Consider the following 15,488-nt stretch of genomic DNA (forward strand, 5'->3'; position numbering starts at 1 on the left):
TTTTGACTTTGTATGCATTTGTCCTTAAGGCTTGGTCTTGTGCAGCCAGAATTAGTCCCTCGGTCTCTTTCTTCAATTTTCCTGCTCTTAGCCATTGCCAGGTCTTGTTATTATCTGCTTTCCCAGCTATTTTTTTTAATGTACTGGCCATGTAGTGCTTTGTCTTCCCATGCCTCTATTCTGTTCTTCATTTGGTCTTGTAGGCCAGTTTGGTCTCTCCAGTAGTCAGTAAGCCTTCCTGATATACTAATTTCAGTGCATCTTCATCATTGTCCTTCAGATATTCTTCCAAAGCCATTTTTTCTTCTTCAACCATCTGATGTACTTGCAGCATTTCACGCCCACCTATTTGCCTTGGTAGATAAAGTCTGTCAATGTATTATTATTATTATTATTATTATTATTATTATTATTGTTGTTGTTGTTGTTGTTGTTATTATTATTATTATTATTATTATTATTATTCTCTGCCTATTCCCTCCTCCCCAGCACTATGAACATCCCGCTTCAGAACTGATATACTGAAACATCTTTATAGCCTGTGACAGGACAGTCTGCCTGAAAACTGACCAGCACCTGGGCTGTTGGTGCCCTGTCCCTTTAACACAGACCTGGGCATTTTATAGCCTACGGGCCACATCCACCCACAGGCAGTCCCAGTCTGACTCACACTGTTGGGGGCTTAGAATGGGGGGGGGGGTCAGCAACATCGGCATCAGGGGTGGGGTATTGGTGCGGCATCGGTGCAGGTGGTGTGGTGCATTAGTGGCGGACAGGGCATTGGTGCAGCAGTGGTGTTTGGGGATGGGGAGGTGGGTAGTGGCGGATGTTGGGAATGGAGCATCAGTGTTATGTTGGCGAAAGGGATGGGGTGGCATCAGAAGAAGGCGAGGTGACAGTGTAATGACAGCAGTAGCTGGGGGGCAGGGCAGTGGCCTTCCACAATGGTGCCAATTTTTCATGCGGCCCCTTTGGGGAAATTAATTGCCCACCCCTGCTTTAAGACCTCTCCCTAGCTAGCCCAGCAACTGGTGGCTATAAAAGCTGAGCAGAGAGGCAGCTGGGGGTGGTGGTGTGGTAGTGAGAGGGGAGGTGGGTTGTGTTTGTTTGGGAAACTAAAACAGCCTGAAGCAGCCTAAAGCCTGTGTTTAGACTGCTGCATCACTGCAGGAAGTCAGATCAACCACTCTACTTGGAAACCGCTTCTGAGCTTTGTGCCTTCGGTGGAAAAAAATGAAACTTTGATTTTGGGTTTTACCGATTAGATCGGTTTGTTGTTATAGAAATGGCTAGTTTATACTAGCATGTAAAAGTAAAAAGTTGAGGTTTGATGCTATTATAGTAGTAGTAAGGTTGGAAGGGACCTTGAAGGTCATCTAGTCCAACCCCCTGCTCAGGCAGGAAACCCTATACCATTTCGGACAAATGGCTGTCCAGTCTCTTCTTAAAAACTTCCAGTGTTGGAGCATTCACCACTTCTGGAGATAGGTTGTTCCACTGGTTAATTGTTCTCACTGTCAGGAAATTTCTCCTTAGTTCTAGGTTGCTTCTCTCCTTGATTAGTTTCCACCCGTTGCTTCTTGTCCTGCCTTCAGGCGCTTTGGAGAATAGCTTGACTCCCTCTTCTTTGTGACAGCCCCTGAGATATTGGAAGACTGCTATCATGTCCCCCCTTGTCCTTCTCTTCATTATCTTATTCTACTGCACCAAAGGGAGTCGGAAGTCAACGGCTTTTTTTTCTTTTTCCCCTTTTCCCTACAGTTTTCCCTTCCCTTCTCTCTCCCTTATTTTTTCCACTATTTCCTTTTTGTATTTTTGTATTTTATATTATCAACTAATTTTAAAAATCGGGGAAAAAGGAAGTCAGATCAACCAATCAGCATGAGGGATGTATGTTTCTGCACAATGCATAGTTGAGATTTGGGAGCTGTGTGCATCAGCCCCTCAGCAAGCTACGCTTTCCCATCAACCTTATTGCAGCATAGCTATGTGTCAATATCTGTGTGTGGTTGTGGACAAGTCTAAATCAAGCTTAAGGCAAACAGAAAAGTTATTGTTCTCTAAAAATAGGACTCACAAAGAGAAGTAATGGAGGAACAGGAGTAGAATTGGGGAAGAGTGGTATAGTAAACTGACTACTAGCCTTTGAGTGCTTGTGTGTATGTTGCCTAGAGGCCAGGTGTGCTTGTGTTCACTCTCTGGAGTTTTAGATCCTACTGAGCTGCATGTACAGCTAGTCCTTGACTTACAACAGTTCACTTAGTGACCGAAGTTACAAAGGCACTGAAAAAAGGGACATAATCGTTTTTCACACTTACGACCATTGCAGCATCTTCATGATCAAAATCTGGATGCTTGGCAACTGATTCATATTTATGACGGTTGCAGTGTCCCGGGGTCACGTGATCCCATTTTGCGACCTTCTGACAAGCAAAATCAACGGGGAAGCCAGATTCACTTAACAACCGTGTCACTAACTTTATAACTGCAGGGATTCACTTAACAACTGTGGTAAGAAAGGTCATAAAATGAGGCAAAAGTCGCTTAACAAATGTCTCAGTAACAGAAATTCTGGGCTCAATTGTGGTCATAAGTTGAGGAATGCCTGCACATAAAAGAACCCGTGGCATAGCCATTGATGTCAGTCTGAGCAAGTTTAAATGTGTATGGCACAATTGCCCTCCAAGAATATCTGAAGGGTTATATTACCCAGAAACACTAATTTTCCATTGTGACTCTTGTTCTAAGCAACTATTTGGCCAAAGAGCAGAAGGAACAGGCTATCCAATTAGTTTCTAAAATAAATAAGAACACAAAAGGTAGTTAAGGAAACAGAGGATTCAAACAAATGAAAGCTGTGATACCCATCCCACTCTTCCCCCTTCTTATAAAATGTATTGGAGGCACTTTATTTGGTTCTGGGCAAAGAAAAGGTATTTTCAAAGGGAAACGTCCTGCACATATGGAACTCATGGCCACAAGAGACTTCTAAAACTACCAGCTTTTAGTCATTCTTCTGGCTGTACAGCTGGTCCATACATGTTCAGAGATCATATATGTAGGGGTGTGGGTCTATACATAGGTTGTACATAGTATGTTTAAGTGTCGTGTCATGTATGTGTTTCACTTTGAGAGCGGGAAACTAAATTTCATTTTTGATGTGTGCCCTTGTGCCCACAGTAAAAAAATGACAATAAAGGTTATCTTATCTTATTTATCTTATCTAAGATGTCATTAAAAGCAACAGCTGTGGACTGTGCAGGAGAAGAGTGCATCCAGCTGGTCCATTAGTCAACAGGATGCTTCTTGTAGATCATAATTTGGTTTGTTCCAGCAGTTATTATATGTCCTTATAAATTCATGGATCCTGGCTGTGCAAGCAGTTACTACAAGTAGTCCTCAACTTGTAATTGAACCTGGAATTATGGTTGCATGTCATACCAGTCTTTAAGCAGATCATCAGATGACCACACCTGTTAAGACTGATTTGCACTTTTGACCTATATTCTGCTTCACTCGCAGCTTGAGAAAGAAAAGGGAGGAGGTGGGATGGAATGGAAGAGGGAGGGAGATTTGCCTCTGAGCATCACCGGTTCCCATGGGACAATGCTCCAACCCAAGGACACATCGATCAGGAGGACTAGCGTGGCTCAGTGGTTCCCACAACAAAATGAACAGAAGTGATGGGTGGATGTAATGGACTGTGGGTGGCCCATAGGGAAAGGGGGGGATTAACTATGCTAAGCTTTTGTGCAGGAAACCCAGAGCTGGTTTCGCTTTGTCTGTCTCAAAGCGCTCCATGGCATCGGACCTGGATATCTCCGAGACCGCCTTCTGCCGCAGATTACCCCCCATCGGCCGGTACGCTCCCACAGGGTGGGTCTCCTCAGGGTGCCGTCAGCCAGACAGTGCCGGCTGGCGACTCCCAGGGGGAGGGCCTTCTCAGTGGGAGCTCCCACCCTCTGGAACGAGCTACCCCCAGAGATNGTGATTCCGGATCTCCCTTCCTTCCGCCGCGCCCTCAAGACATGGTTATTTCAGCAAGCAGGACTGGCCTAAGGGGAAATTTTTTAGTGGGGTTCTTAAACATTTTTAATTAATTATAGCCAATTTAAATATTTCTTTTTAACCAAGTTTTAAGGGGTGTCTTGGGGTGTATTTGTATTTTATTGGTTGTTAGCCGCCCCGAGTCCGTAAGGAGAAGGGCGGGGTAAAAGTTTAACTAATAAATAAATAAATAAATAATAAAATATGATTTATTCAGTAAAGTTTATACGCTTCGTAAAATAATGTCCCAGGAGTTTCTTTTTCTGGATCCGACAACTGTAAAGTGTAAATCATGGTCATGTGACCGAGGGATGCTGCAAAGGGTTGTAAATGTGGGTCTGTTGCTGAGCACCAAAAATGTGATCACATGACAGTGGAGGAGTGACTGTTGCAACTTGGCATTAATACCTTTTTTTAAGGTCTATTGTAATTTTGAACTACAGTAATTATAATGTGATAGATTTTTTCCCCAATGCCAGTGAGTTTCAGGATAGGGAATTTATCCTTTCTACTTTCTCAAAATTAGAAATGGTTCCTGATTAGCTCTACGCCCTCTGCTAGACTAGGCTGAAAGGGAATGTTGTGGTTTGCTTGACTCAGCACGATACAACAACAAAAAAAAAAAAAGCAGAGAGCACCTCAGCAAGTTGTCAGAACTGTAGAAAGCCACAATATAGGATGGATTGTTGATTTGAGTGTACACCAGGGGTCTTCAAGCCTGGCCCTTTTATGACTTGTGGACTTCAACTCCCAGAATTCCTCAGCCAGGCACGCTGAGTGCCTGGTAGACAGTAGTACAGTAGTAAATTATGCAAACAGAGTAGTTGTGTTTGTTAACCAGATTTAAGATTAAGCTGTAGTTTGAATCCAGTTTTTCTATTTCTTTTCTTCACCTATCAATGAAATTGAAACTCACCTATCAATTTTCACTTGGGTAGCCTCTGTAGAACAGAAACCACACAATATCAGGAAGGTAGGTAGGTAGGTAGGTAGGTAGGTAGGTAGGTAGGTAGGAAGGAAGGAAGGAAGGAAGGAAGGAAGGCTATGGTTACAAACAATCCCTGCCATTTTTTTCCAAATAACTATAAGTATTAAAGAGGTCTAGCACCAAAGTGTGTAGCATCAATATGTCTCAAATCAGAATATGCCTGCTCATTTTACCAACCTTGATAAAAAAGGTAAATGGTCTGCATTTGTACATGTTATGAGGAAAGAAAGCAGAAGCCTTGGATTTCTGATTCTTGCTCTGCTTTAATTCTTGACTCTTTAATTCAGACTGGTTTAAATAGTTTTCATTTTGAACTGTAAAGTCGCAAGTGATACAAGTGGCTCAAACTTAGCAGCTTTCTAAAGAACTCTACAGCACTTGATTTCCACACAAATAAACCTTTATGCCTCTGCATGCATGGTTTTGGGAATACCACAAATACACATGTACAAATGAATTCCACACAAACATAAATCCACCGGGGGCTATTCTGTGGCTTGGTTTATATACAGTTCACTCGCTTACTGAATTTATCAAATGACTGAGTTTGTACAATGTATTAGCTTATACAGTACTGCATTGCTGTGCTGTGTACCAGGCTAACAGTACATGGATGTTAAGCAGCTTCACAATGCAGTGGCTTGATGGCACTGCACCTTGGTTTGCCCATGTACCACTGGTAGCGCTTCCCTGGTTTCCAGTTGGTTTCCAGGTGCAATCCACGAGGCTGGTTGTCATTTTTTAAAGTCCTTCAAATCTCAGGATCTGGATATCCCAAGTTCTTCTAATCCCATTAAGAACTGCTGTCCAATAAGATCTGATACTCTTTTGTCTTTTTTGCTAGGGATCTTCAGGGATCACAAAAGAAAGTCTCAGTCACTGCCTGCTGTAATACCGTCAGCTTTTTGAGGTAGTCCAAACAAAAAGCACTCCCCCCCAAATATTAGCTCTAACTTTATTGTATTATGAATGAAGGCAAAATATACCTGTCTCAGGATAATGTTGCAGGATCCAATCTGGGTCGGTCACTGGGACCAGAGGTTTCATCTTCCGAGTTTTCAAATGTCTGCTGGAGTCCATCCTCAGAGAACTTCTCTCTAGCAAAGTGTGTGCTTTGGGCTATTCTGTGTGTGATATTTATACAGTGCCTATTGTATGTGGCTTTTTAGATGTTGATTGGGGTGTTGATGCCTGGCTATTAAGGCACTGGCTGTTGTTTCCTTGTGTTGCCAAGCCCTCACCTCCTAAGGGCTTGATAAGCTGGGGTAAATCAGCACTCTTGTTGACTGACGAGGGGCCCGTTTCCCAGGCTTCCATCACTTCCCTGGCTGTTTTTGTGCCTGCTCGTCCAACAATCTTAGTAGCTGCAAAATTGAATCTATGTCCTTGTTCATTGCAGTGTGAGGCTACCAATGAGTTTGGGTCTCCTCGTCTGGCTGTTCGTGTTCTTACTATTTATTACTTTTAACAGAATATTACATGCCTGAAAGTACATCTCCCCCCCTCCCACACACACACTTTTACAATCCAGGAAACTAGGGAAGGTCTCTTCTGATATTATTACCATACCTCCATTGTTTCCGAGGGCTCAGCTGCTTCTTATCTGATATTACTTAGTCTGAGGCTCTTCTCCTGTCTCCCAAGTCATGCCACATGCCATTAAAAGAACTGAATCTCTCTCACCAAACCCTTACAGTGCCTTCCTTCTCTTTGAGGAAAGTTGTTAAAAATAAATTATTCCTCCATGCCTTGGGATTTGGGAAGCTGCAATTTTTCTTCCTTGGGCATTTCCTCTTTCTTTAGCCGGTAATGATTGTTCTTGGTGTTAGATTGTTTTATTAGCCTTTTTATCTTTTTTAGATTTTCATCCCTTTATTACTCTATAAGTGACTCAAGGCAGTGAACATTTCTAATGCTCCATCCTCCTCCTATTTTCCCAACAACCCTGTGAGGTGGGTTGGGCTGAGAGAGAGTGGCTGGCCCAAAGTCACCCAGCTGGCTTTTATGACTAAGGCAGAACTAGAATTCCTGGTGCCTTAGCCACTAGACCAGGGATCTTCAAACCTGGCCATTCTATGACTTGTGGACTTCAATTCCCAGAATTCCTCGGACAGCATGAACTCCACCCATCTTAATGTTGTTGAGGTTTAGAAACACTGATCCAGAGGGCTGTAAGCTGGAGACGCAGCATGGCCGGTGGCCTGTGTCTGAAGTCCAAAGCTCTGAAAGATACTGGATTGCTTTGCCTTGGTCTTCATGCTGCTAATCTGCTATTACAAAGGGTGCCTGTTTCTATAGTTGCTGGTTGTTCTCTGTGGTTTTATTTGTTATGGAATGTTGTTAAAGGCAGTACAATCCTGCTTGCTTTTGTGCATGGCTCTTTCAAGAGAGTACATAGTAGAGTACATAGTACATCAGTGTACTATGAAACCTCTTGTTTGTATAACCGTTACCTGGTTATCAAAAGCAACATTTTTGAACCAAAGTACTCAAATAGGCTATCTTGCAGAATGCAAAAATCCAAGGGGCTCACAGATTTTGGCCATGTGATTTGTATTTTCAACTGGTTCTGTGACAGTTTCCAAGCCAGTCTTGCAATCCCTCCCTCCTCTACCCAGCAGCAGCCACTTAACTGCAAGAAAAGGAAGGGGAGGAATAGGGAATAACAGGGAGGAAGGAAATCCCACACACTCTTTCTGGTCCACATTGCCCCTCTGTAATCTCCCAGACCTGTGCCACCTCCCACACTCCATCCCTGACATACACACCCATCACACATTCCCAAGCATGCCTTTTCCAACTCCCGTGATATCTCTTGCACACACCCTTCCTGTCCACATGGCATCTATGACAGCCTCCTTGACCCCCACATAGCCTTCCTGACCCTGACAACCAGCTGCCTGCACAATCTACCCTGACTTGCACTGCTTCTGTCGTGCACTCTTCTTGACCCACAATACTTCTCACCCTCCCTGGCATATCCTTCTCAACCTGCAGCCCCCATACATCCTCACTTCATCCCCCACCTGGCAGAGGGAGGGAGAGGGATAATGACAGGACAGGGTGGGAGTGTATTGGACAACTGAAGGCAGCATGTGTGTTTTCTTCTGTTTCCCCCCCACACCCCAATATAATCTTGTGAGTTGGGTAGAGCTGAGAGGGAGCAACTGGCCTCAAATCATCATGCTGGCTTTGATGCCTAAGGGATGACTAGGATTTGTGGTCTTCTGGCCTCTAAGCCAGCCCCTCAAAGTGACTCTCCCCTTCATTACTCATAAACATTTTTCTTTTAAATACAGTTGTTAGTTGCGCAAAGTAGTCCGACATCCCGAACAATTTCCTTTTGTTCTTGCCAACCGTCATTTCCTTGACCTTGACTGTTCTGATGAGGAAGTGCCATCTGGTGGAGGCATGTTGGGACTCACCCACATTTCCGTTTGTGTCTTCTGATTTCTTGGAAAAAAGCACCACACCCACAAGTTAATCAGCTGCTGCCAGAAACTCAGTTAAACCAACCTTATATTCCTTCCTTCTCTTTTTAACCATCTTGACCTTTAATCCTTTCAAGTAATCAGAGTCACTTAGGAAAGATGAGCAATGTAGGAATTTGATAAATAGAATAAATGTCTTAAAAGCTGGTTTTATTTTTTACTTTTATCCCTTCTTACAAAATTCTTCAAAGGTTTAACAAATCTCTTTTGTAAATCCAATATAGGAAAGTTATCCAGATCACTCTTTTGCTTTATTTGTATACCCTTTTCATTATTAAGACAAAAGTCATTTTCAGTTGTATATCCAGTGTAGCATCTTTTTCCATTGTCATTCTTATAGCCTTTCCGTTTAAAATCCACTTTCAGATCTGTCTGTGGTGCTTAGTGAAACTTGTTCCTCTTCCATAACATCTTTTAAACATAGTCTATCATGGCAGACACTTTTAAAATTAATTTGAGTTCATTGTTCAAAAATATATCTCAATAGGTTCAATATTAAGGTGTTTTGCTTCATTATATATTAATAAGTAAAATTTTGAGTGTTTTTCTCCTTTAATTGCACTGAAATCTTTAGTTCCTCTGGTTCCCCAGGGACCGGTTACATGGAGCAGGGCTTTTCAACCAGTGGTACAGGTACCACCTGTGGTACATTGGCACCTGGCAGGTGGTACGCGACCATCCTAGAAAAGTGGTAGCGGGGGAGGGGAATGAGCTGAACCGGTGGCAGCACCGCACAGGCCTGAGCGACAGATGGCTGGAGCTGCAGGGCTGTCAGGCTCAGTGGAAGCGCCAGGATCAGCACTTCTTCGGGACTGTCAGGGCTCAGCGGAAGCGCCAGGATCAGCACCAGGCTCCAGCTGGAGCTCGGCGCTGATCCTGGCGCTTCTGCTGAGCCCAGAAGTGCCGATCAGCTGGAATGTTGCAGCATCTCCAGGGTCTTGTGATTTACATTCAGATGCTTGGCAACTGATTCATATTTATGATGGTCAGAGTGTCCCAGGGTCATGTGAAGTGACCAAAAGCTGCTGCAACCACCCAGCAGACGGAGGGAATAAAAACCAAACACCCCCCACCCCACCCCAGCTGCCAATCCTCAACAGAAATGCTCACAACAATGAAAACCTCGGACAGGAGGAAGAGTGCAGCCGGGCGGGCAGGCAGGTGTCTTGCTTGGCTGTGGCTTGGGGGGCACTTTTTTCAGTGCCATTGTAGCTTCGAACAGTCACTAAGCGAGCTGTTGTAAGTCGAGGACTACCTGTACTTCATCACTTTTTTCCTTTTGGGGGGGGTCATCAAGTTTTTGACACCTTGCTAGGCGACTGGTGGTACTCAGATATTGCCATATCCTAAAAGTGGTACAATGGGTGAAAAGGTTGAAAAGCCCTGACATGGAGAGAGGTTTTTCCGCAGATGGGGGGGGGGGAAAGGGGGACATGGTTTTGCGTGCTGCCTGCATCCTGCGGGTGGGGCTTTGCTTGTTTGTGCGGACCGGTTGCTGGCATGCCGTGGCCCACTACCGGTCCACGGACTGGGGGCGTTGGGGACCCCTGCTCTAATGTCCAGTCTTCAAAGTTCCATCTTTTTTTTTTTTTAAGAATTAAAAATAGAAGCATTTTCCCACAGGAAGAATTATTATAATTAATCCCAAAATCTTATTTCAAATTCATCTGGACCTCTAGTCAATTTGTTAACTTTTCAAAATTAAAAGTTCTGATCACTCTTTTGCTGCTTATTCCAAAATAATGTAATTCTACAATCCTTGCACTTGTATTTAAAACTTTTGCTAAGGAGGAAGAAAATTCACCTGGTGTTGTAAAACTTGCTGATCCACGGTTCCTAATAGCTGAGAAGCAATTAACAAGCTCTTTCTGAAAGTGATTAGAAAAGGAAGGATGCAAACCTTAGAAAAGGTGTCAATTGTGGTTTGAGGGAAGATGGCTACGTTGCTTCATGTTCCAGAGCTCTAAAATGGCAAATTGAACGGAGCCAAATGGCAGGATAAAGAATGGACAAATAGAGGACTTAAAAACTATAGCTAGAAGCTATATAGATGGGACCACTCTAAAGCCAACAAGGAATTGACAAATCACAATACAGGCAGTCCTCAACTTACAACAGCTCATTTAGTGACCGTTCAAAGTTACAACAGCATTGAAAAAAGTGACTTATGACCACACTTACAACCATTGTAGCATCCCCATGGTCATGTGACCAAAATTCAGGCGCCTGGCAACTGATTCATACTTTTTTTTTTTTTTCATAATTTATATGCCGCCCTTCTCCCCACGGGACTCAGGGCGGCTCACAGCATATTAAAATAACACAATACAAACAACACACACAACATTTCCCCTATAAAAGCCAATTAAAACCAAATATTTGTAGCTGTGACATTATTAAAATCATTAAAAATTATCCCTATTTAAAATTCACCCTAGGTCAGNGAGCCCCATGTATAGAGCATTACAGTAGTCCAGGCGGGAGGTGACGAGGGCCTGAGTGACTGTGCGCAGAGCATCCCGGTCCAGAAAAGGGCGCAACTGGTAGATCAGGCGAACCTGATAAAATGCCCCCCTGGTCACGGCCGACAAATGGTCTTCCAGTGTCAGCCGCGGATCCAGGAGGACACCCAAGTTGCGAGCCGTGTTCTGGGGTCATGTGATCATTTTTTGGCGGCCATTTGACAAGCAAAGTCAATGGGGGAGCCAGGTTTACTTAACAACCGTATTACTAGCTTTTCAACTGCAGTGATTTACTTAACAATTCTGACACGAAAGTTCATAAAATGAGTGGGAGGGGGACACTTAACAAATGAATCGTTTAGCATCAGAAATTCTGGGCTCAATTGTGGTCATAAGTCGAAGACTACCTGTTTCCAGAATGGCAAGCAATGGAAAAGGAAAAATGGGATACTATTTTGAGTCAGCCTTCTTCATTTTTATACTTTGCAAACGTGTTTGACTTTAAATCCCGCAATTATTAGCTGGCAGGAAAACTTAAGATTGGTGAAACAAGCCATAAGCAAAATCAACTTGAGCTCCAGATACAATTTGCAATTGTGACCTCAAGGTCATTCCCATATACCATTACATGATTTGAAAGGCTATTTCCCTATTATAAATAACCAAGGATTCTTGGCTTGTGCATATAATCTATTGATATGAGCAAACCAACCTCTCAGTAAGGGAATTATAGCATTGGGAGGGCCTCAAAGATCATCTTGATCAGGCCTTTGCAACTTGAAGGAAAACTAATTAAACTCCTCTTAAGAAGTAGCTGTCCAGCTCTTACATCATGACGACTTTCCTTCAGAAGTTCAGCGTTAACAGCTGGCTGCAGTGCAATAAATCAGTCCCAAAACTGGACACTATTCGTGTATGTCCAGTTTTGGGACAAGAATAGGAAAGGGGTGATATATGCCAGTCTGTTGATTCTTCAACACTGACAAATAAACCATAATATATGGGTTTTTTTATGGGTGAAGATGGCGGGAATAATCAAGATACCGAATTCAAGGTTGTGCCATTCTACCCTGACAGACCAGCCTTTCTGAGAGTGATCTACTTCCAGATCAAGATCTATCCACTCCCCTGTATTTTAAAGATCAAACATCTAAAAAAAGAATATTTAGCAAACAAGTAAAAAAGATAATTAGAAGTCTTTTTTTAACTTAAGATAGTTTAATTATTTCTTAAATAAAAAACCTCACATTTATTTATTTATACTTTTTATATACAAATAAGTAGAAAAAGGGAATGGGAGAGTGGATTAGGTGGTGGAACAAATTGCTTCATTGCTAGTTCTTCACTAGATGCATAAAGGACCAACTGGGGGAATGAAGTGGTCAAAAGAAAAGATCTTCCTGTATTTGTGCAAAATATGCTGGGATTGTCAATGTTCGGTCTGAAGAGCAAATAAGGGCAAATTCAAGCTGGATGAAACAGCTCTTTGGATTTCCATGCTGCCGCACTGTCACAATTCCATCCTATCCTAGCTTGTTCCTTCAGAGGTCTCAGTTCACCACAGCCACTGGTTCTCCTTCCTCAAGATACTGGTGGTCTTTGGAATTCACCCCGGTTAGTCCTGAAATTGAAACATCATATGCAGGAGAAATGCAATTCATTCATTCAATTCATAATGTTGAGTCTGACATTTCTGTTGCTGTGAGTTAAGTGAATTTTGCCCCATTTTACGACCTTTCTTGCCACAAATTGTTAAGTGAATCACGGCAGTTGTTAATAACATGGTTGTTAAGTGAATCTGGCTTCCCCATTGACTTTGCTTGTCATAAGTTCGCAAAAGATAATCACATGATCCCGGGAAAACTGCAACTGTCATAAATATGAGTCAGTTTCGAAATGTCTGAATGTTGATTACATGACCTTGGGGTTGCTGCGATGGTTGTAAGTGTGAAAAACGGTCATAAATCATTTTTTTTCACCGTTGTAATTTCAAATGGGTCACTAAATGAACGGTTGTAACTTGAGGACTACCTGTAAACTCTCGCCCGTTACATCTTTCGCTTTAATGGGTGTCTGCTGTTTAAATGGACAGCCGGACTTCTGAAATTATTTCCAAATACTTTACAACAGTGATCTCCAATCGTTCCGGCTTTGTGGATCAGCAGGTGTGTGTGTGTGGGGGGGAGGGGGGGGCGAAAGGGGATGGTTCCTCCTGAGCGGCAGCGGGTGAGCATGTATGCATGTGCAGCTCCCTATGCGCAAGTGACAGGCACGCTTGCCCACCGCTCGGACAAATGGAGCTGTGCGCATGCACTCGTCCACCTGCTCTGGGTGCAAGTGCAACTGCGCATGTGCTCAGCTGCTGCTTCCGTGACTCGGTTCTGAATGGGCCACGGCCTGGTAGTGAGTCATGCCCGGGGGTTGAGAACCCCTTGCTTTACAAGCAGGGACTGTAAGAGGCATCTGGATTTTCCATTTGTGTGTGTGTATGTGCGTGCACATTCAAGTATGCAATGTTACATCAGGGGTCGTGTGATTGGGAGAAAGAATGGAGCAGTTGCAAACATTATGAGCCACTGCCGTAGGCATGCCCTGAGGGAACTGGAAAGAATTTCTTTTCTTCTCAATGGATCTGGCCTATTTTTAACTCAGCCTTTCTTTTGCTAACTTCTCTCCCCCCACCATACTAAATTTGATCTCATTCTGGTCATGATTAAGAGTCATCACCTTGATAAACAAAGTCTCCGCCATGTTTACAGGATGTCCTTCCAGCTGGATGGAAAATGAAAACAGTGAAGAGAAGTGGGAGAGAACCCACGTCCCTGTGGCATCTCCCCAGAGTTCAAACCTTTCCAGAAAGGTGAAAATCATCACTGAAGGGAAAAGGTTGTCCTTCATTTACGACCGTTCATTTAGTGACCATTCTAAGTTATAATGGCACGAGAAATGTGGCTTATGACCGGTCCTCACACTTACCACCCTCACAGTATCTCAGTGTCACATGATCAAAATTCGGGCATGTATTTATGAGAGTTGCAGCATCCCAGGGTCATGTGATTGCTGTTTGTGACATTCCCAGCTAGCTTCCGACAAGCAACGTCAATAGGGAAGCCAGATTCATTTAATGACTACACAATTCACTTAACAGCTGGAAAAATAGGTCATAAAATCGGATATAACTCACTTAGCAACAAGAATTCTGGTCGCAACTGTGGTTGTAAGTCAAGGACTATCTATGGTTACATCTGCACTTCTCTGCTTCCGTCTCTTCTGTCTTTCCCACCACCCTATTTTTCCATCCCAGCAAATCCTACTTACGGGAACGGATGGCGATTGGCCAGATCATGATGCTGGCTAGGAACAGTGCAGCCACCATTGCCGTGCCCCCAGTAACCGAGACCATTACCCAATGGTAGAAGTTCACACAGCCGTTGCAACAGAGCTGAGTCCTGGAGTTTGTGAAGGGTGGGGATGGAGACGACAATAGAGGGGAAAAAAATGTAAGATGAAGATAAATATTAGGTTGCGCACACTGCTCTTACACATGGAGGCTCTCTCTTCAGAACCCCTGGTTAAGCTAAGCTGGCAATTCCACAGGAGAACAAAAAAAAACCCTTGTAGGATCAAAACAAAAAAATGGATGGAGTTACACTTCTTATTGGTGCCATTTCAAGAGTCTTGCTGAGTCTATTACCAATGCCGTTCCTGTAACAATCACTGTTACTGTACACTCTATGGTAGACTGCGTTGGTACATGGAGGATTCCCCCTCAGCTATGGTATCTCCAACACTCCCTCTTGAAATTTCCCTCTCCAAAAGGTCTCAATCCAGATATTAAAGGTTATGATATAATATGATTTGCGAGCATAACGTAGGTAGTAATGCAATATGAAAATAGAATTATGGGTTGATCAACCATAGTTTCCACTTCTAATATACCTGTACAGCGTCCATATATCAGTATTTGATTTCAGGTTTGCCTTCATGCATAAACTTAAGCATAACGGTTTGCAACTGTACTGGACGGCCTAATGTGTACTACAGCCAATTATGGTTTATTAAATAAACTATGCTTAAGCAAATTGTGGTTTAAGACAAGATGTAAAGTATTTAATGGGCAATACATGCTGAGTCCAACATCATTTGAATGGGCTTAAAAAAAACCCAGCCTGTTCTGACAAGCAGAAACATTTCTCCAAAAAGCACCCTCCATTTTCGCTGATGTGGCAAAGGGCACCCTTCAAGTCACTGATGTGCCCTCTCACCAAACTTCTTTTCACGAACACCGCAGTCTCCATAGCCCACCCTTCACTTACGGACATGGATGCAGGTCCTGGATAATCATCACCGACAATCCGTTGGCGACTTTATCAGTGAAGCTCATGGCCCCGTAGACGAATGCGCCGCTGTGCTATCGGAGAAAATGAGCCACAGATGGGTCAGGACCACCTGAGTGGCTGCCAGGTCTCACCCTGGACAGGAAGCAAAAATTTGAAACAA

General features: G+C 43.4%; 1 protein-coding gene across 1 annotated transcript in view; it reads right to left on the reverse strand.

The window, feature by feature from the left end:
* Positions 1-12,248: 12,248 nt before the first annotated feature.
* MFSD12 (major facilitator superfamily domain containing 12) overlaps positions 12,249-15,488 on the reverse strand; it is a 29,267-nt gene continuing 26,027 nt past the window's right edge. The window contains exons 8-10 of the mRNA XM_015809932.1: positions 15,305-15,399; positions 14,307-14,437; positions 12,249-12,609 (exon numbers count right to left, since the gene is read on the reverse strand). Coding sequence (XP_015665418.1) covers positions 12,539-12,609; positions 14,307-14,437; positions 15,305-15,399 — 297 coding nt within the window. The 3' untranslated portion in view covers positions 12,249-12,538. The remainder of the gene's footprint in view (positions 12,610-14,306; positions 14,438-15,304; positions 15,400-15,488) is intronic.

The sequence above is a fragment of the Protobothrops mucrosquamatus genome, unplaced genomic scaffold (assembly GCF_001527695.2).
Source record: "Protobothrops mucrosquamatus isolate PMUCROS unplaced genomic scaffold, P.Mucros_1.0 scaffold6, whole genome shotgun sequence".
Lineage (NCBI taxonomy): Eukaryota > Metazoa > Chordata > Lepidosauria > Squamata > Viperidae > Protobothrops > Protobothrops mucrosquamatus.